Raw genomic sequence first — 23,671 nt, 5'->3', positions numbered from 1 at the left:
GAACCACAGGTGTAGGGCAAGGAGATAGGAAATGGTGGTTAATGGAAATCGGTCTGAAGCAAATTCGGGCAAAGTTAGGGTCTGACATGTATTAGCTGTGAGATTTTGAATATCTTCTCTCTGTCCCAGTTTCCTTCTTGGTACTAGGATGTTGCTGTATGGATTACATTCAGACAATCCATAAATAAAGTTCTTAAGTAGATGTCTGGATCACAGTATGTTCTTAATATAATTAGCATTAAACTTACCTTAAAGTTGACAAACAACTCCTAGACCCACAAGAAAAGACTATAAGTTAATCCACGTATTCACTCAAGCAAAGAAAAAAATCTTACCTTCTGGAGAGGGTCTGGTCATCAGGGTAGTCTAGAAAACTGGTCATAACATAAAATGTTGGCCAGTCCCTGCCCACAAAAGGAAGGAGAATTCACCACGTGGTTTGGGGGAAATTCCAGGCCCATTGATGAGTTCCTCTTGGAATAAAGATGGACTCATGGGGGGTAGCCAACAATTTTGGAGTTGTCTGGTTCCACTGATGAATTATTCTTAGCATGACTTCGACTACTGCCACTAAACATTTGAAACGTATGCTTAGCTTCCATTGTTCTGATTCTACGTTCATCAAGCAACTCACTTGTTCTTATTTGACATGAAATTTTGCCTTCGGAGAAAGTGCTTGTCATAGAGACATAAGTGTTCTGGTATGCCGGCCAGCATGATTATCTTTTCTCTCATTCTAAATTAATAACTAGCATTTGGTGTTGTCATATAAGTCCCATAAATCTAGTTCATGTGAGCCTGATTAAAGATGAAGCTGTTTTGCTGAGCTGACAAGTCTGTTTCTGGGCTTCCAAGTCAGAGGGCAGACCCAGGGCCATGACACATTCTCCAAAGCAAACATATTACATGTGAAGTTCTTGTAGTATACGCCCTCCCTGGATAAAATACCCTGATATGGCCTCAGAAGCCACACAAACACACACACACACACACACACACACCCTGTATTAGCTATCTATTGCCATAGGAGAAAGTATTCCAAAATTTGGCATCTTAAAACATTGACTGTCTCACGGTTCTGCAGGTCAGGATTCCAGCGGGGGCTTAGCTGAGTGATTCTGACTCTCCAGGCTGTAATCAAGTTGTGGGCTGGGGCTGCGCTGCTCTCACAGCCTGAGTGAGAGGGAGGAGGCCTGCTTCTAAGCTCACTCACAGGGCCGTGGCCGGTGGCAGGCCCTCGCTGGCTGTTGGCCGGAGACATCAGTTGTTCACCACATGGGCCTTTCTGCAAGGCGTCACATGATGGCAGCTTTCCTCAGAGTCAGCAGGCGAGAGACAGAAAGTGAGCAAGGCAGAAGTCACCGTCTTCATTAGTTCTCTCATCTCCGAAGGGACGTCCCATCATTCTTACCATGTTCTACTCATTAGAAGCAAGTCACTAGGCCCCGCTTACACTCCAGGGGAAAGGACTAAGGATCATAAACACCAGGAAGCGGGAATTATTAGAGGCTGCCTTAGAAGCTGCGCACCATTACATCATTTTTGTATTCAGTTGTGCAGAAGTATAATATTTGTCTTCTACAAGCAGCTCAATATTGCAGCTCAACTGAGCATGTTCCATCGGTTCCTGGAGAGCAAATGTGGAAGAAGACGCCATCCCATCTCCTGTCCATGTCCCAGTGGCCCTTCCTTGTTGCCTCCTCTAACGTCTTTCCGTCATAGATCCAATCAGGCGTGGTATTCAAATACTTAGCCATCTTATAGCAGGGGCATCAACCAGTCAGAGTGGATGTGCCAATTCTTTTTTTTTTTTTTACGATTATTTATTTGTTTATTTATTCATTTCAGAGAGAAAACACTTGAGTAGGGGGAGGGGCAGAAGGAGAGGGAGAAGCAGAAGCAGACTCCCTACTGAGCAGGGAGGCCAACATGAGGCCGGATCCCAGGACCCTGAGATCATGACCTGAGCCAGAAGGCAGACCCTTAACCGAGAGGGCCACCGAGGAGCCCCAGGAACATGCCAATTCTTAGTTGCTGCAGCTTCTATCAGCCTATTATCACTCCATATCAAAACCATAAGAGACTCTTAATCTCACAAAACAAACTGAGGGTTGCCAGACAAAGGGGGGTAGGGAGAGGGAGCTTGGGTTATGGACATTAGGGAGGGTATGTGCTGTGGTGAGTGCTGTGAAGTGCGTAAGCCTGACGATTCACAGACCTGTATCCCTGGGGCAAATAATACGTTATATGTTAATTAAAAAAAAAAAGAAAAAGCTATTCAACCTATTCCCTTGAAACAATATTTGGAAAATCACTCTTTGGAAAAAAGGATGTCCTCAGGCAATGTGTTTTCTGTTTTCCAAATTTGAATTTGCTTTTCGGATGTTGCTGGGGCCAGAAGTAGGGCAGGCAACAGAATCCCGGCTGTCTCAGCTCCAAGGCAGTCCCATGATTGAGCTGTTCTGTGAACTACCCTTCCATGTTAAGACTCTGTTTCCAAAAAGGCACCGAGGCCAACTATGTTTAAATCCACTGAGTTGTACACACTGATGTTGGGAGCTGAGACCCTGCATCAATGGAAACTTAACAGAAGACAAGACTGTGAACTAATTACTGTGTGCTTCAGAAAGTGTTGTAAACCAAGTTACCTGGGTGGTTTGCTATCTGGGCAAAAAGCCATCTTATCAAGAAACTTATTGTTTCCCTGGAAACAATAAGTCATTTATCAGGACAACATTTATCAGGACAGCTTGAGATCCTCACCTCGCCATGACCACCAATCCTAAACTATTATTATTTTTAAGATTTTTATTTATTTATTTGACAGACAGAGATCGCAAGAAGGCAGAGAGGCAGGCAGAGAGAGGAGGAAGCAGGCTCCCTGCTGAGCAGAGAGCCCACCATGGGACTTGATCCTGGGACCCTGGGATCATGACCTGAGCCAAAGGCAGAGGCTTTAACCCACTGAGCCCCCCAGGCACCCCAATCCTAAACTATTATGTCAGGAATTTTGCTCAATCCCAACCAGTTCTCTGCCTTGAAAAATCCACTTTAAGTCATGAAAGCATAGACTCCAGAACTCTGTAAGTATCTTCCCCTGCCTTTCCCTTTAACTCCATCGGGTGGTGTCTCCCTGTACTGCAGTGAGTAATAATCAGCTTTGCTTGGTCAGCAGGTTTTTAACGGAGGTCCTTGTGCAGTCAGCACTTGACCATCCATCACTCAACAAACATTTAGTAAGCCCTACTCTGTGCCAGGCACTATTCTAGGTGCTTGTCACACATCAATAAACTAATAAACCAATCCGTACTTCAAGGAACTTACGCTCTAATGGGAACAAAGACAATAAGCCACACATAAGTAAGTAAATAAACGATATTATGTACTAGATACCAATCAGTTCTATGAAAGGAAACAAGGCAGAAAGGAACAGGCAGGATGGGACCTGCAGTGGTGGGTTCAGTTTTAAGTGAGATGGTTTACAGGTCACCAAGAAGGTCAACTTTGTACAAAGACCTCAAGGAGCTGAGGGAATGAGCCATGTGGCTATGCGGGTGTCTAGAAGGAAAATTTTCTAGGCTTAAAAAACAGCAAGCACAAGGTCCCTGAGTTGAGAGGGTCCCTGCTCTGCTCGGTGCAGCGAGGAACAGAATAGCAAAGAGGACAGAGTCCGGCAGATGAGGCCAGAGAGAGAATGGGAGACCGAAATCTGTTCTGGCCTTGTGAGGACTTTGGCTTTGCTCTGAGTGAACAGGACAGCTGTAGAGGCACCTGAGTAGAGGGGCACCGCGATCTCACACAAGCACGATCACTCTGGCTGAAGCACGGAGCAGGGATATAGTCAAATTTATCTGTTGACTGTGCTTTTGGTCACATCCAAGAAATCATAGCCAAATCCAATATCATTATGTGTTTTTCCTGTGTGTTTTTCTAAGTTTCTTTTAGTTCTCACGTTTAGGTCTTTGGTCCACTTTGAGATAAATTGTCTCTAGAGTTTACGGTAAGAGCCCAATTTCATTCTTTTGCCCACGGATACCTAAGATTTGCCCTGCACCGTTTGTTGAAAGACTCTCCATTTCTCCTTGAAAACAAAGGGTTCTGGTTGCTCCGGGTCCTGTCACAGTTCTCACCAGCAAATACACATTCCTCCTCCACCTCCTGCCACACACATCCGCCCAAACAAGCGGGCCTGGGGGTGTTCTGCAGAATAGCATTAACAGCGTAGAGAGGCGAACTTGTGACTGCCTATCAACAACATGTTCGTGAGAAGCACCCCATCTTTAAAGACCGAAAAGTAATTCTCAACAGCATTCAGAATACCTCCTTGATCTCCGCTACCCGAATGGGGGGTCCTCAGCTTCTCCCTCATCCTCCGCCTCTCCTGCCGCCTTCCCTCCCTCCAATAAATAAAATTTTAAAAAATGTAAAATCATGACTCTCATACAAAGAGAAAATAAACATGGTGAAATGTCCTATTTAGCTGATTCATTACCAAGGAGAGCAACAGGATGCTAGGAACCAGCCAGAAGGAGACCCACAGCCGCCCACATTCAGAGAAGTGCTGGAGGGAATTCGCAAACAGGTCCCATAGGGTGACCTCACGTTCCACCAAACTCTGTTTGTTTTCTGCGGACAAGAATTACTTGTAATACTAGCTCTTTTCTATAACTCGCAGGGCTGTAAAATACCACAGAGACAGGGAAGGGCGGAGGTAACGCTGATGGGTGAGCAAGTTTCAGTCTTTCCAATTTTCCTCCAGAAGAAAAGTGTACTTGAAGCTGCTCCGATGGTGGGAGATTTCACTTTTCCCTGAGCATGAAATGGCCTTTCTGACAGCCACTACTTGTCATGGATGATTTTCTTCTCTTTCCTTGGGATCAATAAGACGAAGAGAATGTGAGCTGAATGAGTACCACGGAGTTTCTAGCCTTTCTTATTTTATTTGTGAGCTTTCCAGTAAACTCTCGGATGTCTTGACACATGATAGCAACCTCACTCCATTGTTTGCCTTAAAAAACAAAAGTGTTTTTTCAATCACAAAGTAAAACTAAGGTTGATGACTCATACTCATCCTTTTTTCTTTTTCAAAATAGTATTTATCAAGCATCTCCTGTATTTTAAGACCTATTATAGGCATAGAGCTACAGCAGTGAGCAAAATAAATAAAATAAAAGGCCCCTACCCTTATTAAGCTTACCTTCTTGTGGGGGACACAGACAATAGGAATAACGTGATATCAGGGAAGACTAAGCACTCTGAAGGCTAAGAGAATGGAGTGGATGATGGGAGCAGGGAGGACCAGGCCACGTGAACACCTGAGAGAGGCCAGTAGCATTGGGACAAAAATTTATAGGAGCAACAGCAGCCCAGCAAAATCATTGAAGTTCATATCCGTATACTTAACCACTACTGTGCCCCTACTGTGTACCAGGCACTGTTCTGGGTGCTTACAAGACAAACCATTGGGGAGGCCAGAATTGTGCTGTCCATAAAGATATAGAAAGAGGAGGTATATTTCTGTCTGTTGATTTCTTGTTCCCTCTACCCACACCCTCCCCCATACATGATTTCTCAAAATCCGACTTCATTGTTCCTTCTTCCAAAAAGCATTTCCAATCACTCAAGCCAAAGTGGCCTCTACTGCATGCTCTCCAAGAACCTGGTGCCTATTCATGTTAAAGTGCTCATTATGCTTGGTTATAATCATCCCCTGCTTCCCCACAGGGCTGCCCACACCCTAGAAGCAAGCTCATCACTGTTTTCACCTTTGCACTTCTGAGGCCCACACAGAAAGCCTGCGATACCCTAGCTCTTGATAAGTACAGAAAAGCGGTGCGACTAAGGGGTTGGGGGTCTTCCCACTTTTTAGATTTTTCCACTGAAATCTTCTGAAGTAAGTCTCTGTTGGTTTTCCAGTGAGAAAACAATCCACTTTATTTTTATTTTCCTTTTTTTATTTATTTAATAAAAGATTTTATTTATTTGACAGACAGAGATCAGAAGTAGGCAGAGAGGCAGGCAGAGAGAGAGAGAGGAGGAAGCAGAGCAGAGAGCCCGATGTGGGGCTCCATTCCAGGACCCTGAGATCATGACCTGAGCCGAAGGCAGAGGCTTAACCCACTGAGCCACCCAGGCGCCCCTCTTTATTTTTATTTTTTAATAGATTTTTCCACTTTATTTCTAAAACATGAATGCATAGACTACATAGCTAGTTCTTACTTCCTTTACACAAATTCTTCTACAGAATAGCTGAAAAGAGGCATTGGTTTCAAATTAAGCTTATACCTACAGTGACAGGAAATGGTGAGGCTAACTCACAGGAAATCAGGATAACAATGTACTTATAATGGCTAGGGGAATACATTTTATAGAGATTTTCATCCAAACGGCCAGGGTAGGGGGAGGAAAGTTAAGCCGCTTCTGAGCTCTCTAGAAAACAGGGCACTCTCAGGGCTCACTCTCAGGGCTCTGAAAGGCAAAACTCCGCAAGATTGGTGTTAGGCTGCCCTCTGGTGGATCCAGTGGCACACAGCAAGACTGGAAGTTCACGGTCCACTCCGCAGTTCTTCAGGAGATTCCCTTCAGAAGCTTGTGTTCATTTGTTTGTTTGTTTGTTTGTTTTTGTTTTTTAAAGATTTCATTTATTTTATTTGACAGACAGAGATCACAAGTAGGCAGAGAGGCAGCCAGAGAGAGAGGAAGGGAAGCAGGATCCCTGCTGAGCAGAGAGCCCGATGTGGGACTCAATCCCAGGACCCTGAGATCATGACCCAAGCCGAAGGCAGAGGCTTTAACCCACTGAGCCACCCAGGCGTCCCCGAAGGCTTGTGTTTTTACAGGTGAATGGTAGGCTCTGCAAACGCCCCAGAACAGAAGGTGGAGAAGAAACCCTGGAGTAAGTATACCAGGTTTTGATAATCCAGACAGTCCTTTGCTAACTAATCCTGTTCTTATTACTAATATGCCTAAGACACTTAGGTAAGCGATCTCACCATATCGTGGGCTTGACTGACGAGAAAGCTGAGGCTTAAAGGAGAGCAATGACGGGTCAGAGGTCACACAGCACACGTGTTGGATGTTTGGTGTAGCCACTGATATTATGCACCTACTATGAGCCAGTCACGGACATGGACATAGAGAAATAATTTCCTTTGAAGAAAGCACAACAGTACAGAATGATGGCTGCTGGGATGGAGGCATACAACATGCATTTTGTCCAGACTAGGCCAGTTGGGAAAGTTTCCCAGCAGGACAGAGAACTGCACTGAGCCCTGAAGATACAATGTATATAATTGAAGAAGTCGGAAGACTAGATCAGTCAGGAGGCTAGGGAAGGATGTCATCCCCTCCCTGACACACACACAAATATGAACTCCAGTTGGAAGGAGATTTCTGTTTCACAGGCAGTTCTAGAGTCTTCAACTGGACAAATTTTCTGGAAAGTACTGCTTTGGGCAACATAAGTATATTTTAAAACCAGTACCCCATACTTTAAAAATGTATTAGATGGCTATCTAGATGGCTATCTAGGCAACATGGAGTCACTCTGGCTAAGCAGGCCCAGGAAGGCCCTAGGGGTTTAACAGGTTTTAACGTGGAATCAGCCCCAACACAACGGATTTGCTTTGCAGCTCAGGAACAGTGAACTGACTGGGGGAATCCTTTGCTTTTATGGCAAACAGTAAACATGCCTATTCTTTGTCCTGGTGAGACATGACCCTATACCTCAAAGCAGTTTACTGCAAACTCAATTCTGAGCAATGATCTGGATAAAGAGCAGTCGGAGCTTCGCATTCTTGGCACGCCCAGTAAGACACGCAGGGGCTCCAGACACCCGTGATGGAAGATTACCCCTCCCAATAGCACTTATTATAGGAAAGTTGAAAAAAATAAATACAGAGTAAAATATACCTCCTACTTACATTTCTCACCAACTTTGTTGTTAAGTTAGTTCTACAGAGTGGATCCATCTGCAGGAGGTTTATGGGCAACCATTGGAGTCACACATCAAATTCAGGGGATCATATTTTTGAAACCGTGACACAAACGCTCCTGTTAGGGATAGCTCAAACTCCTCATACATTATTGGCCCTACTACTTGGGACTGGGATGATTCACTCAGGGAGGGTCCCTGAGGGGTCTCCATGTCCCCAATCTCAAGGATGAGATTCCAGGGCCCCCCTGAGATGGTGCTAATGTCCTTTGTCTCAGAGTGCGGTGGGAGCTTCCTCACAGACCCATGGTTGTCCACTTCCAAGCTCTTGCCTGCCACCAGCGTGCTGTCAAATTTCAGCCACTCCGCCCCAAGTGGCTTCGGATAAGGACTGATCTCTACAGCAGAACAGCACATTCAATTCTGAGCTCAGAAGTCCCCTGCTCCTCACACTTTGTCATCTTTCAGAGATCTTTACGTTGCTCCATCATCTACTCATTATTTCCTTTTCATTTAGTTTATTAAATATATTTTGAGATGCTACCATACTGGGCTCATGCATCTGCTCTCAAGAAACCAAACCCGAGAAAATCTCAAGTAAGTGTATATATATATATTTTTTAAAAAAGATTTTATTTACTTATTATTTGACAGACAGAGATCTCAAGTAGGCAGAAAGGCAGGCAGAGAGAGAGGAAAGGAAGCAGGCTCCCTGCTGAGCAGAGAGCCCGATGTGGGGCTCAATCCCAGGACCCTGAGATCATGATCTGAGCCGAAGGCAGAGGCTTTAACCCACTGAGCCACCTAGGCGCCCCTCGAGTAAGTATTTTTAAACCAAGTGTTCCTTATGATGGAGGTCAATGATGTCATGTGATTTTTGCGGGGTGGGGGGGTTGCTAAATAAGATGCTGTATCACTTTTCAAAATTAAAGTTGTGGAAAAAAATGATTGCTTGATCTGTGTAGAATCCTTGAGGGGAAACTACTGTGTTTGTATATCTTGATATTATTAGCAAAGATGCACATGTGGTGTTTAAAATGTAACAGAAAATGAATTGAGCAGAAAGTATACAAGAAACCATCCACCTCTCTCTGGATAATCTTACAAAGGAAGAAAATACTCAGATTGAATCACTAAGTAAATAAACCAAGACAGGATCTGAAAAGACGACCACGACTTGGGTTGTGTTGTTTCCCTCTCACTTTCCCAAGGAAGAAAGTGGCCACTCACGGACAGCAAAGGCCAACCCAGCTGTCTCCTCTCAGTGTCTCCTCTCAGTCCTGGTACCCAGGGAGCTAGAGACCCAGAAATAGCAGTAATACACATTAGAAATAATCGTTCATGGGGTGGTCACGTCACTGTCCCCGACCTGGGTGACCTACTCTCCTAGCAAACACTAACACTTTGAAACAAGATTTTTTGTGTGTGTTTTGTTTTCAAGAAAAAACTTCTTGGACTCTGTTGATTAGTATTTCTTAATGAAAATTTTACTCTCCTAGTTCCTCATTAGCAAAATCCCATTTCACAGTCAATTACAAGCCATTAGGTTTAGCCTACAGCACTAATAGTCCTTCCATTAATTTATCAAAAAGGACATGAAGGGCTGTGGATTATGGAGACAGAATTTTGTAGTGAATACCTCCATCTTTAAATGGGCAGAAATCTTATTAAATAGTAATTAATTAATGCCACTCCCAGCCCTTTCCTCTGATGGGCCTCAACATCAGTCAACAAAGGGAATGCCCTCAGGTCATGACCACACTTGCAAAAACTGTGTGTTAGGGGTGACTGCTCCCTGTACAGGCATCGAAGGAACGCTGAGTTTAATGACTTGTTCAAAGTCCCTGTTGCTCAGCAAAATGAGTGTTTCATTCAAGCCACGCTGTCAAATCCCCAAATCTGTGCTTTTTGGGACTTCGAGGAGAGAAAGTTTGCTGAACATGTGAGAATCTGAGGGTGAACGCCAGCCCTTACCCCTTCCCAACTCCAGCCATGGCCCCCACCAGCGATCCAGTCTACTGCATGTGTTGAGTATCTGACTGAGATTGTATTCAAAGAAATGCATCTGTTGGTTAAAAAGAAAGAAAAGAAAAGAAAAACACCAGGCATCGCACTACTCAGAAAATTTTGAGGCTGAGTTAAGTAAGACTGGATGATTTTTTTATCATCCAAACTCTCAGCCTCTAGTCATGGTTTTCAAGTCTTGGGTATGTAAGAAACAGCATAAGTATTTGTTCAGCCTGGAGATTTTTAAGTCCCAGCCTCAGAGATATGATTGAATGGTTTGGGGAGAAACACAGAAATTTGTGGTTTTAATGGGTGCTCCAGGAGAATTTGATGCAGGTGCCGAGAGAGATGCATTTTGAAAAACTAAGCAAAGATATTTTAAAATAAATACAAACTGTGAATGCAAGAAATTGTCCAATCTTCCCCATTTGATGGACGTGCCACTCCCTTGGGAAATCCCTCTTTGAATTGAAGGTCCAGCAAAGACCTGTCTTACATCCTGGAGGTCCGGTCTGATTTGAGGTTGGGGAGAGAACAGTAATGGCAACGGGAGAGAGAAGATGGGTCTTAGAATCCAGTATCAACTCCTTCATGTAAGACTGGGGGGCTAATGAACAAGGGACAGGTAGAGGGAAGCATCAGGGTGTTCAAAGCCGGCAGAAAGGAGACCCCTCCCCCCAGTCAGAAGAACACGTGAAAGAAACAAAGGAAATGAACAAAGAAATTATCCTCCTGAATACTGCTGAGTAGATTTCTTAGGAACTCAGAGTCGGACGCGTTTCTAATCTCAAATCATGGCCTGACAGCTGGCTACAGGCCTGTCCATCTCTGCTGGGAGCCATGTTCTGAGAAGCCTTTCTCCTTGGACTCGGCATTGCTGACACATCCCAGGAAGGGTGAAGAACGAGAATGGGAGGTCGGCAAAGCCGCTGTGAAGGGATTAGTGGCAGGCCCAGGGTTCGGTTGCAGGAGGAGTTCATGCAGCCATGTGTAGGCAGGGGGAGCGTGAAGCTAGGTTTGCTGAGGACTTTATGAGACATTGACAAAAACTGTAATCTGCATCATATGTATCTCCCAGGTAGAGATAAGTGAGAAGGGTTTGTGTTTAAATGCCTCTCCCCAACCACCCAACCACATGGGATGTAACTTGATGATTAGTTGATTTTATTATCTTTCCTCCCCCTGCTGTTTTCCCCAGGAGAGATGGCACTATGAAGGTTCTAGAGTTATTAAACTTGCACTTGCCAAGACTTGGTCCAGCTCACATCAGGAAGGGCATGCTGTTCCTGGGGCAGCCGGGACTATCAGCCATAGACTATCCATCCAGAGGATCCTCAAAGCCATAGGCAAGCTTCAGTGGGGGAGGCATGACTGACCTAGAATGACCAGTGGTCCGTGTGTGCTGACGGGTTGTTACCCACAGATCCTACTAGTCCCTGAGCGCCACTGGTCCCTAAAGCTGGCTGTTCCCGCTCAGTCTCTCGTGTGGGATTTTTCTCCATATGTTTCATACATGTCCAGAGACTCCTGGCTGGCTGGGCGTCCCCACAGGGACCTCAAATTCACCATGTTCCAAACTGAACTGATCATTTCCTACCTAGCCAGATCCGCTTCTCTATTCTTACCTTGATGGATGAGATATTCAGCCACTCAGTGGCCCGAACTACAGTGTTTGGAATCCTCCTCGCCTCCTCCCTCTTGCCTACCCTGGGTCAGCCAACCAAGACCTTGTCTCGCTGGTCTTACTTCATAAATATTCCTTATACCCACCCCCTCCTCTGGATCCTTAGCCGCTGCCCTGGCTTAGGTCTTCATCATTTCTTCAGTAGATGTGCATTTGCTTCCTTATTGAACATTCTTTCAAGGGTTTTCAAGGCAGGAGAGGCTATTGGCATTTGGGGAAGGACAGCTGTGCATTTGTGAAAAGTGGTTCCAGCACTCTATGACTTTCAGCTTGTGACATGTCAGTGCCCCCTCGTTGTAAGAACCAAGGTCTCCTCCCACACATGGTGCTAGAAAGGAGTTTAATGCTGTCCAGAGACCCAGGAATAGCGAGGGGGAAAGTGGAACTGTAGGAACCAGCAGGGGTGACCTGAGACAAATCTGGAGGTGAGATCCTGTGCCCTGATGAGGCTTTTATACTCTCCTAGGGTAGGAATATGGCTCCTCGGAGGGCCTTAGATGCAGCCGACATCACATCTCTGCCTGTCTTCCTTCAACTGTCTCTTCAGTGCCCTTCTTGACCTCTGGTGATTCTATATATTAGCCCCCTGGAGACTGATTTTACTTGCAAGCCCCAGATGTCATGTAAATGTCGATTTCTGCCGCCTTTGCGTCTCTAGCCAAGTTATCTCTTTTGACTTCGGAATTGAGTATATGAAAGAGATGGCTATTCAAATCAACTTGAAAAGGTATGAACTACTCAATGAATTGTGTCTATTCATATGGGAAAAGGTTGAAATATGTCCATAACCAATCATAGACATACACTCCTGAGGTTAAAGAAATTAATAGAAAAATTACAAAGTCATTGAAGAAAATAGAAAAGGCACATACCTTTTGATGGTTCAAGATGGCGACATAGGAAGATCCTGCCTTGGCTTCCTCCCACAGACGTACCAAGTCCACGGGCTGCGTAGGAAAAGAAACTCCTCTGAAAACAACCTGAAGGCTAACTGAACATGACTGTGCATTGCGCAAATGAGAAGAAAATCACCTCAAAGAGGAGAGGGGTGGGGACACAATCTTGGCATAAACCTTACCCCCAGGGCAGCGACCAGCCACCGGCAGGGAACTCGAAATCTGGAGCTTCTCCTTGAGGAGAGAAGGGTTCCAACCCCACGTCAGCACCCTAAGTTTTAAGGCCTGCCTCTGAGAGATGAGCCCCCAAACATCTAGCTTTGAAAACCAACGGAGCCTGCGCACATCAGCGATCCGACACTGGGCTCTTAGCTGGACTGTAGGCGGAGACTGACCACCTGCGCGCCCAGGGCAAAGCAGCGGTGCTGCCCAGGCTGTAAGCCAAAGAGGCCCGTTTGCTCATATTTATATTATGTTATCTGGGTGGAGTGCTTGGGTGTGTTGGTGGGGAGTAAAGCGTGTTAGGACTCCAGAGAGATCTAAAGGGACTTGCGCGGCCAGTGAGCTGGCCGTGATCCCGCAGGGGGGAATCGATGATAATCAATTCTCTCAACTGCCACAAGGAGGCAGACACGTGTCAGGAGGGGTGGGGAGGGACTGGGATATATTGGGATTCAATTTCTGCTCTTCCGATGGAACAGCAGTGCTACTGGTGGTGCGGGGTTTCCAAAGAGAAACTGAGTTAAAGCTGGATGAAGCTTTATCTGTTTCACATGAATCCGAAGACTGGCACTCTTTCCGCACAGCTCTTGTTTTCTTACCAATGCTTCACCGTCAGACTGACTTCCCGAGATACTCCTGGAAACATTCATGTTTATTCCATTATGAGATGGCCACATGGCTCCACTGTTTTCTGCATGAGGTCTGGGCGAAGAATTCTAGTTGTGGAAGGAAACAACACACTCGGTTTAAAACTATAAGCAGTAGGGGGGCAACAGGGCATGGGGGCTGGCTGCAAGTAGAGCATGTAGAAACCTTCAATGAAGGGACCACACATCCACGCACTCTTTCCGCTTCAGTACCGTCCAGAGAACCCCTCAGCGCACCCCAGAAGCCTTTCTCTTGCTTCTCTACAAGGATTTCCTGACCATGCTTCTAGACTAAATTCAAATCTTGCTTGCCTTATGAAACCCTGCCCAACAGCTCTAGGGGAAAAAAAAAAAGTTATTTCTCCTCTTTGCTTCTAGAGTATTCTTTTAAATTTATGTTATTTTGGGGGGGCTTTATCGCTATGATTCACTTCTATATTTGTCTTCCTCTGCAGAGCATGTATAAGAGAAATGCTTAGCATTGTTTAGATTGGACTCAGTTAGATTCATGATGTTAATTAAACTGTGCACGTTGACTCATGGGTAGGATTTGAAAACAATAGATTGTAAGCAGTATATTTTAAAAATGGAGAAGAAAACAGAAACCATCAAAGTGATCCAGCCATTATAAAGATGAATAATGCCTCATGCAGTTTGTTTCTATTATCTATTTGGATGTTCTGAGTTGCAGTAAAATGTTCTTCTTATTGTGGATAATTTTAAAAAATCAAACCTTGAAGGCTCGGGCATTTGGGGGTAGATCGAGGAAGAAAGCGATGGCCAGAGAGTCTGAATCTTTCAAACTATGAGGGGATCTACACCATACAGAAAGCAATGAATCAATTGATACAAGTTCATAGCTTCAATGGGCAAATAAAATAGCTATGGGTCACATTACAGAGGTCAACGAGCTATGTCTGTGAAGACAATCAATATTTTAGGTTTTGTGGGCTATGAGGTGTTCGTCATAACTACTCCACTCTGCCATGTAGGACAAAAAAACCAGCCACAGATCGTATGTAAATGAGTGTGGCTGGATTCCAATAAAATTTAAATTTCATATATATTCAGGTGTCATGAAATCTTCTTCTTCTGATTTCTTCAACCGTTTAGAATGTAAAAGCCATTCTTAGCTAATGGTGTTTTAAAAATATATCTCATTAGGGGCGCCTGGGTGGCTCAGTGGGTTAAAGCCTCTGCCTTCGGCTCAGGTCGTGATCTCAGGGTCCTGGGATGGAGCCCCGCATCGGGCTCTCTGCTCAGCAGGGAGCCTGCTTCCCTCTCTCTCTCTCTCTCTGCCTGCCTCTCTGCCTACTTGTGATCTGTGAAATAAATAAAATCTTAAAATATATATATATATATATATATATATATCTCATTAATAGAAAATTAGAGGTCTCATAAGGTCTATACATCAGATAATTGCCCTTAACAAGATAGTTTGTTACTCATAGTTCCCAAGAGGCCAGGGCCCACCATGCCATGGGCTGGAGGGACACACAGGGAAGCTTTACGATCACTCTGGAGGAATGTGGGGAATTGTAGGCAAAAGCATTTACTGTGGTTTCTGTGGGAAAGAATGAGTGAGTCAGGGTAAGCAGGCTTAGGACTCGCTAGTGTGAATAATTTCAGCAGGCTCAGGGATATAGGGTCTGTCCTGGTTATCGAGTACTCGGTGCTGGGGTGATGGGGTCAGGTGGACTGTGGCCGGGAGTGTGAAAGCCCTATAAAGAGGGTGGTTGGGGCTGTAGGCTCTGGACTGGTTGGTTTACATTTGAAAAGTATGCTCATTTGTTTACTGTCTCTAAGAATTAATATATAATTCTCATATATTATAATTCTCATAATACTAACTCAGGGAAGGCCAGGCCGCCAAGGTCAGAACATCAGAATACAGAGTACAGAATATCGCAAATAAAAGCAAGAAATATAAATACAGCAAATAAAAGACATGGTTAAACACCTATGTTGAAAAACAGGGTAGAAAAACAGGGGTCAGGCCAGATTGGGCCCATGGGCTGTGGACTGCCATCCCGTGGACTAAGAGCCCAAAGATAATGTCCAATGTCAAACACGCAGGTGTTATGAAACATAAATACTTCATGACAAATGAACAAATGTAGTAAATCATGAAGCTTCTTGATTCCTGCCGGCGAACATGAGAGAAAGAAATGATAATTTACGGTGAGAATCACCTGCATCCATTCACACTGAAGGCGGACCTTCTCCTCGTTGGCCCATGTACTCTGTTCATTCTGCTCCTGTCGTTCCCAGAGCAGGAATATATCCCCTGACCTGCTGTTTCTGTCTTTACTGAGGAGAGCCACCGCCAGAGAATGGAACTCAGAATTCTCAAAGCAGTTGTCAACACGGTCGTATCTGCACAAGCCCTCCAGGAAAATATTCGTGAGATCTCTGTCATCTCATCATTCTCCCCAGACTGAATTAAAGTTTTTGAAGTTCATGATCTAATTACCCCATTGCGAATTCCTTGAGGGCAAGGACGCTGTGCTCCTTCCCATTACTATCTTGTTCACGTCCTTTCGCTGGCTGCTCAGCGCAGTTGGGAGAAAATCCCAAGACCAAGGGGGAGCCAAGCCTGTCTCCCTATCCGCCACGGATTGGACGGGCGCCTGCCCCAGCCCTTGCTGCCAGAAACATCTCTTGGCAAGTGCGCCCTCGTCAGTAGCCCGGAAGGTGGGGGCCCAAATCCCAAAGGTGTCCTGCCTTTCCTGCGCTCTTCCTTTTGTGTATGGTCCCTCCTCCCCTTTCCCCCGGCTCATGCCCCATTCCAGAGGTCTCACCCTTCTCATCTCCATCGGGTGCCCTGGAGGGCAGAGGGCCTGGGACCCAGGAGCTACACCATAAACATTCACAGAGTGGATGCATGAAGGATGGAGCAAAAGCAAATCCATGGCAGCTTGAGGAAGAGGGAGAAGTTCTGAGCGCAGTGTTAGGAGTGACCACCGCGTTCCCCATATGGGCCCGGAGGGTTCCTTCCTAGTGGTTTTGTAAATCTTCGTTCACACTTGACAGCCTTGGGCAGCAGCTGCCTCTCAGCTAGAAGAGAGCCTCATGCAGAGACTGCGAGGGAATTCTCAGCACCCCCAGGGAGAGAGGGAATTAGAGGGAACTTTAGGGCTTTTAAAGGATGATCATAAGTGTGCCTATGGGGGCAGCTGGGACCTCTCCGTGATGCTCCTGCAGGGTGGAGAGGGGAGACACACAGTGTAGTCTGGCTAGATTTTTACTACACACTGGGGACATTTTCTTCAACAATAACCTTTTTGCCCTATTTCCTTTGCTACCACAAGTTACACCAACGGATGGCTTTACTGGTATATGTAATTGTTCTATTACCTGCCAGGTGTTATGAATAAATGAAAGTATTTACACTGGTTGGTAGATCTAGAATTCCTCCCTCTCTCCTTTATTTTCAATGTGTTCTATAATATGTACATGTTCATTTCGTAATGGAAGAAGAAACGAAGGCCCAGTCCATACCCAGCTTTTCTCCCCATCATGACCTCTTTGTGTAGTGTGCCTGCTGTCATGTAAGGCATGTGGGTTCCAGAGCCACAGTGCTAGGGTTTATATGTTGTGCTGTGTGTCTTTGAGCACCTCACGTAACCTCTCTGGGTCTCGGTTTCCTCCTATGGAAAATGGGGATAACAATAAAATTCATCTCCTATAATTGTTATGAAGATTCAACGAGCAAACGTAGGTACGATATTCAGAATGGTGTCTGCAACACATTAAGGCCAAAGTCAATATTAGTTATCATTACTATTTGTATATGACTTTAATACCTGAAAAGAAAAATAGTGAGCCTAACGAAATGGTTATAAATATCTGTTTAAAGGAGCGCCTGGGTGGCTCCGTTGGTTGCACATGTGACTCTTGATTTTGGCTCAGGTCATGACCTCAACGTTGTGGGATCATCGAGCCCCGAGTTGGGCTCCATGATCAGTGGGGAGTCTGCTTGCTTGTCCCTCTTCCTCTGCCTTTTCCCCCTAGTCTCTCTTTCAAATGAATCCACAAATAAAAATCTTAGCAAAGAAGGCCTGTTACAGTGTTATGTTGACTTACGGCACAGGTTAGAAGACTTTCCATTCAAAAAATCACAAAAATTAAATAGTCGTGATGCTCTAAAATCCTAGGCTAGCTATGGGAACCCAGTTCTACAAACGGTGTTCTTCCAGGCTCTGGAAGGCCCAATTTGGCTCTGTTTAGACTGCCCTCTGGTGGAGACCTTGCAGGAGGGCTGGAAGCTAAAGGACCCTTACATTCTCACTTAACACAGGCCCACCATTCCCCCCCACGGCTTGGACAAAATGACTTTTAATGGAACTCTCTGTCTCATTCGCCAACAGCCTGCAGCGTGGGCTGGAAGTGGCTATGTTGGGGCGTGGACTTTGGGTTCTGGTTGTCCAATACGCTCTCCTTGTGCAGTCCCCTGATCTCTACCCTGCTCTTCGGTGCACAAAGCATTGGTTCAATCCTTACAGCAACTCTTGGGATGGGCACAGGGATCCTCATTTTAATGATGAGGACACAGAGATTTATAGAAAAGCCATGACGTGCCCAACATCACACATCAGTGCCCTGGGTCCTCCATTATTTAATCCACCAGGAGCTGAAGAATCCCCTCACAAGGGCTCCGAGTGTGCTATGAGAAAACCATAGTGGTATACTGTTTGCTGGGGTGTAGGGGGTGGCCCAGGGGACTGGACCATGGACTGGGCCATAAATGCTCAAAAATGGCATTTATACAGAGTTAGGCAGGAAAAGTCCTCAGAAGTGGGGCAGTTGAGCTCAGTCTTAAAACAGGAGTGGCACCTTTCCAGGGGACAAAAGTTGGGGAATGTCGGCCTCCTAACCTTGTAAAATCTCCCCTGTAATATAATACCTTGTAATATACATACGACCCAGCATAAACTAACTCGAATCTATATTTAATCTTTTTTGCTTCAATTGTGAAGTTTAAATTTTTAAAATCATCACTTTTCCACAAGCAGTTTGACTTCATTATTATAATTCTGAATGTTACAGAAACAAAAAAATAACAAATACTTTGTTTTTCAGATTTCAGATCCCTTTTTCTTTCTTTCTTTCTTTCTTTTTTTTTTTTTTTTTTCATAAAGAACCATGTATGCAACAACCTGACAAGATGTCAGGAACACTCTCCTGGTCAACAAACATGGACGTTCAACATAGTCTGAATGTTTGCAGAGTGTTAAACCCTGTGGTTGCCCCACCATGTACTTGGCCAATACCCTGCTGGTGGACATCAGGGCCATTTACCCAACAACTCTGAAAATAAGCAGAGCTGGGCTGGAGAATGGGACCGAGCTACAAGCAGCTGGGGACAAACCAGGTAATAATTACTCAGCGACCCACCCTTGCCTTTCTTGTAAGTTATTTGCCTTAGACGGAGCTGCAATTTTGAAAGCTAATCTGGGTATTTTGCAAGAAAAGCAAATAAGCAGAAGTACCCTTTGGAGCCTTAAAAGTTGACGTGGGTTGTGCGCAGTGAAATCTCAGAGCCAGGCTGAAGTGGCCTCTGGGAGCAGATGAACGTGGGAAAGTCACAGACTTTTCATCTTCCTGAGGATGCACTGGTTATGGGCGTAGCTCCTGAAATGCAGTACAAACCTGTAAAAAAAAAAAAAAAAAAAAAAAGCATAGAAGGTTCCCTTGTCACCTTATCTTGTTTTGAAAATGAAATTCATGTCCACAGAAGTGAGGTGTGCTTCTCTCCTAATGAAACCTTACAAGATTTTCTGAGTTCCAACAGGCATGATTATTTTAAATACTCGCAAGGGTGTGACCTTGAAATCGACATACCTTGGCTACTTCTTCCCTCTCTTCCCCTTTTCTTTACCCTCTCCTAGTTGTTCGAATACCAGCTTTGTGCCGGGTGTGGCGCAGGCACTGGGGATACATACAGGCAGTGGCCAGAGCTGACCTCTTAGGGACCTTATTCACAGTCCCTGGGGCTGTTGACAAATCTACACATGCACATGTGAAGGCAACGTGTGTGGGTCCAGGGAAGGATGGATGTGTGAGTCCATGAAGGTCAAATAGGTCCCCAGAGCAGCTGACATTTGGGCTGCATCTTGCTAGGAAACAAAGGGGAAATGCTGGTGCAGAGGCACCAAGGGTGAAATCTTTTGTCCTCCTTGTGCAGAGAGAAGTGCAAGGCTCCAGGAGCGCTGGGAGCCCACTAGAGGCCAGAGAGGGATCAGGGCTTTCTACAGCGTGGAGGCGGACAGGGCTTCTGCCACACACGGTGAGGGGGCATCAAAGTCACCTAAAGTCTTAGTGAAGAAATTAGGGTAGGTGATTGAGCACGATCTTTCTTGGTTCCTTGCCTTCAAGCAGCCTCCATGCTGAAATGGCCTTCCCAATCCCATCTTCCTTTTATCTGGCTAACTCTGATCATCCTACATGTTTTAGCTCAAATGTCCCAAAGACGTCGCTCTTCTAGTTCTGACACTGCTACTCAGTCTCCACACCGTGACCTGTCACGATGGGTCTCTGTCACCTGTAAAATGAGGAGCAGAACACGGTCCCACGTCTAGCGAGGGCAGGATGTAAGGAGGGAGGAGAGAGGGACTGCAGATGAGGGTCACTGCTGATTAATCTGTCTCTGGAAGCGGGAGAGAAGCAGGGAGGTGACTGCGCAGCCAGGTCAGGGTCCCGAGAAGACTGCATCCTGGACGGGGGATGGGACACTCACGGGCAGAGGAGGGGTGGTGGGAACGGTTGAGGAGAGGCGCTGGTACCGTGCAGATGGTCGGGGATGGCAGTGGGCAGGGACTGCTGAGAACAGCTGCCACAGGGAGAAGCAGGGAAGTTCAGGCCCAGAACTGCCACTTCCGCATCCCCTCCTGAAAAGCATTGCCAGGCTCAGGACAGTCCCTGGAGGGTGGTGTCCTCCCGGAGCTCGGCAGAGCTTCACAGGGCAGGCCATCACCATGGAGTCCTCAGTGAGGAGAGGAGGAGAGAGAGAGCGAGGGAGCCTCAAGGACCTCTGAACTCAAGGGCACCCAGGCTGTGGAGATGCCCACGCACTGGACGACTTCCTGTTCCTGTTCAGTGTCCCACAGGAGGCACCAGACTCCCTCTAACAGAACGGGGGTGAGGGGGCTCTCGAGGATAGAGGCTCTAGCTCCCCAGCAGGGCGCGGTGCAGAGAGAGGGCCCGGTAAAGATTTGTTGCATATGTTGCAACCTCTGTGTTGCACAAACCCAAGTGGACCATCATCAAAACACATTTTTTTTTGTTGTTGTTGTTCTACCATCCTTTTAAAAATGTGCCTTGGACCCTTGGCTTTTTTGTTCTCATTTAGGCAGTAACTGTCTTGCAGTCACTGGGGTTGTGAACAGTCTTACTCAAACAGTTAAAAAGGTTAATTTGTGTAATAATAATAAAAAAATCAGACTGGAACTCAGCATTCAGTCTTGTGCCCTCCTCCTAGTTGTAGCAGAAAGTTGGTGAAAACCTGCTGTGTCAGCCTCTCACTTTCTCAGCTCCTGTCCCCACAACTTACAAGTGAAGGGTGGCAACTGGTTGGGGGCAAGGTTATTAGGGGTCAAGACAGGGTCTCCTGTCATGGGACTGTGGCTGAGGGAGCCTTGTCAGGGGCCAGATATCTGAAGCTAAGACTTTCACTCATCCTGCCTTCACGGACTCTGCAGAAACCCTCTCCCACACCACCCCGGGGACTCCCCTATCACCACAGCCCCTGTGACGTGGGCAGTGTGTTCTCTTTGGATGTCATTCCCTGGAGCCCCTGGTTCACTGGTGGCCCACTGTGCACAGAATCTCACTGTTAGGGTCTCCCCCTCCCCTGAGGCTCTGCTTTCCCAGAGAGTTTAACACCCCTCTGGCCAGGCTCTTTGGGTCCTCAGAAACACTTGCAGGTCCTCACAGATGAGTCCTAAGAAAACAGCCCTGTCCTGTGTAGCCTCTCCTGTCCTGTCCTGTCCTGCTGCCCAGGCTGCCTCAGCTCTCAGAGGACTTCCTGTACCCCCAGTCTATGGGAACACAGTGGGGATGGCCTGTTGCAGCCATGGAAGGTCCCTGGTCAGGCTTGAATGGAGGAAGCCGCCCCCTCCAACACTCCTTTGAAAGGAAATGGGCACTTGGCCACAGTGCCCTGCAAAGAAATCTTTTCACAGCTACCCCCCCCCCCCCGCCCCGGGGGCACAGACCCTTCTGTATTCTGAATGCAGGGACAGGTCTCAGGGATCAGAGAACCTGCTGGAGGAGATTTCCTCTGTGAATTCTAGATACGGAGAGCTGGCTCACACCCAACTCTGTGGGGCCCGGTGAGACAAGGACAAAAAAAGTCCCATCGGCCTGGTGTGTTACCTTGCAGCTGAAAGCACTGGCAGCTGGAATGTCAAGTTCAGACACCCTGAATTCACGGCTCTTTTGCTCTGGCCCTCCACCCTCACTAAATGTCTGTTCTGAGAGTCAGAAACGCGCAGCCGTGGGGAAATCGGACAGCCCTAACGTCTAAGCAGTCTTGATTCCCTTCAATTAGGATCACCTTTAAGTCATCAATTTTTAGGTAAAGCTCTTGGCCAGGGCTAAAGCCAGCCGAGAATGGCAGTGGGTAAGATTGCGCCACAAACTTGCTGTGTAAATGTGAGCCTATCTCTCTCGTATTTCCACCGAATGGCAAGCAACCTGCACCTACTTAACAGAAAATCAGCACCTCCTTGAGGTTCCCGGTCTCACCCGTCCCAGATGGTCAGAGAAGGTCGGTCTGGGTGGGCGCGGGACCGCCCTGGGATCCGCCGCGGTCGCCGCTGTCGTTGCCCGGCGCTGCCACACGGTGGCGCCGTCGAGGGACGCTCAGTCTCCACAAAGCGGCTTTTGTCCGCGTCCCCGTGCTGCCGCTCAGGTTCTCCCTGGGAGGATGACCCCATTCCCTTAGCCGTAACCTCAGCCAGGGGTGACCCCCGCTTGAGCTCACGAGGTTGCAGCTCAGCTGAGCTCTGCCTCCAGTGTTTTTTCACAGCCGCCGTCCAGGTGCCAGCTGGTCCCAGGAGCCCCAGGGCCGCACAGCCTCCCGGGAATCCTAGCGAGCCTTTGTTTTCCACTCCCCGCACAAAGCGAGCTGTTACCACCTCCCCGTCTGGACAGGGGGCTACTGGCATCCATCTAGACTTCGGAGAAAAGTGCCCTCGGTGACTCGTTAGGGGAGTTCAGGATGCCCCAGCTCTCCCCGCCCCTCCCCTCCCCTCCACCTGTGCTTAACAGCCCAAGAAGGCCGAGTGAGTTTTCCCGACTCAGTCTATAGGCCAAAAAGAGAAGTTGGCACTTTCCGCAGGAAAGCAAGGGACTACAAGTGTAATCTTTTAATCTTTCGCCGGCAGCCCTCTTGTAAGTCACTCTGCCTCAAAGTAAAACTGTGTCCAACATGCTTTAAGATCTAGAACAATCTGCAGCCCTGACCTTCAGAGCAAACCTCTGGGAGCTCATTTGAAATTGGTGCAGCGGTCCAACCTCTTGCCCTTAAGGAAGTGACTTGAAATTCCAAGGGCTTGCTCATGCAGGGCAATTCATGTTTAAAGCTTCCAAGAGCAAAGGGTAGACTCTGTGGAGATGCAGAGTGGGGAACCCGGAGTTACAGAGATGGAAGTCCTTGAGTGCTGATGTCCCACCAGTACTAAGCCACCTCTTAACTTTCCTGAGTAGGAGCCTGCACTAAGGGGAGCAGGATGGGTTGATACATCCCACAATCCAGGATAAGAGCGGCTGCCATCTTTGAATATGGGCATAACTCAGAGCCCCTGTGGTGGTGAAAGGGGGAGGGGTAGGTATTCTGCATATGTTATTTCTATCCGCATGACCAGTTTATTTGGTTAGTATTTATTACTCACCCCCCCCCCCAAACAGATGAAGAAAGTATGGCTCAGAGAAGTTAAGTAGCCAATCCAGTGTCACACAGCTAGTAATTGGTGGAATTGGGATTCAAACTCAGATCTTAGGACTCTACAGTTTATTTTCTCGTCCTAGCACGCTATGCTGCCTCTCCAGAATGGGGTCTACCTTGGAAGAGGACGGCAAGGAGGAGATAGCTGGGAATGGATCTTGCCATGTTTCAGGTTCCTTGTGAAATTCCAAGGTTAGACAAATAATGGCTTGGCCTATGAGTCAGCCATGAAAATCATTCTGACTTACAGTCCCTGGCAGAAAGAGTGGGAGGGAACAAAGGGCACAGAATGAACGTGGCCACTGCTTTTTCTTGGTAGCACGTGGGCTT

General features: G+C 46.7%; 1 protein-coding gene across 1 annotated transcript; it reads right to left on the bottom strand.

Moving 5' to 3' along the window:
* Positions 1-4,441: 4,441 nt before the first annotated feature.
* LOC131808402 (uncharacterized) lies at positions 4,442-15,870 on the bottom strand. The gene is made up of 7 exons (XM_059134361.1): positions 15,866-15,870; positions 15,573-15,768; positions 13,342-13,458; positions 13,070-13,133; positions 12,703-12,954; positions 12,497-12,571; positions 4,442-5,008 (listed from the first exon to the last, which is right to left on the bottom strand). Exons 1-7 carry the CDS (start codon positions 15,868-15,870, stop codon positions 4,878-4,880), a joined length of 840 nt encoding a protein of 279 aa, XP_058990344.1. The 3' UTR covers positions 4,442-4,877.
* Between the last annotated feature and the right edge of the window lie 7,801 nt (positions 15,871-23,671).

The sequence above is a fragment of the Mustela lutreola genome, chromosome 9, assembly GCF_030435805.1.
Source record: "Mustela lutreola isolate mMusLut2 chromosome 9, mMusLut2.pri, whole genome shotgun sequence".
Taxonomy (NCBI): Eukaryota; Metazoa; Chordata; class Mammalia; order Carnivora; family Mustelidae; genus Mustela; species Mustela lutreola.
Note: the sequence above shows the minus strand (reverse complement) of the source record. Positions and strands in the feature narration are given on the sequence as shown.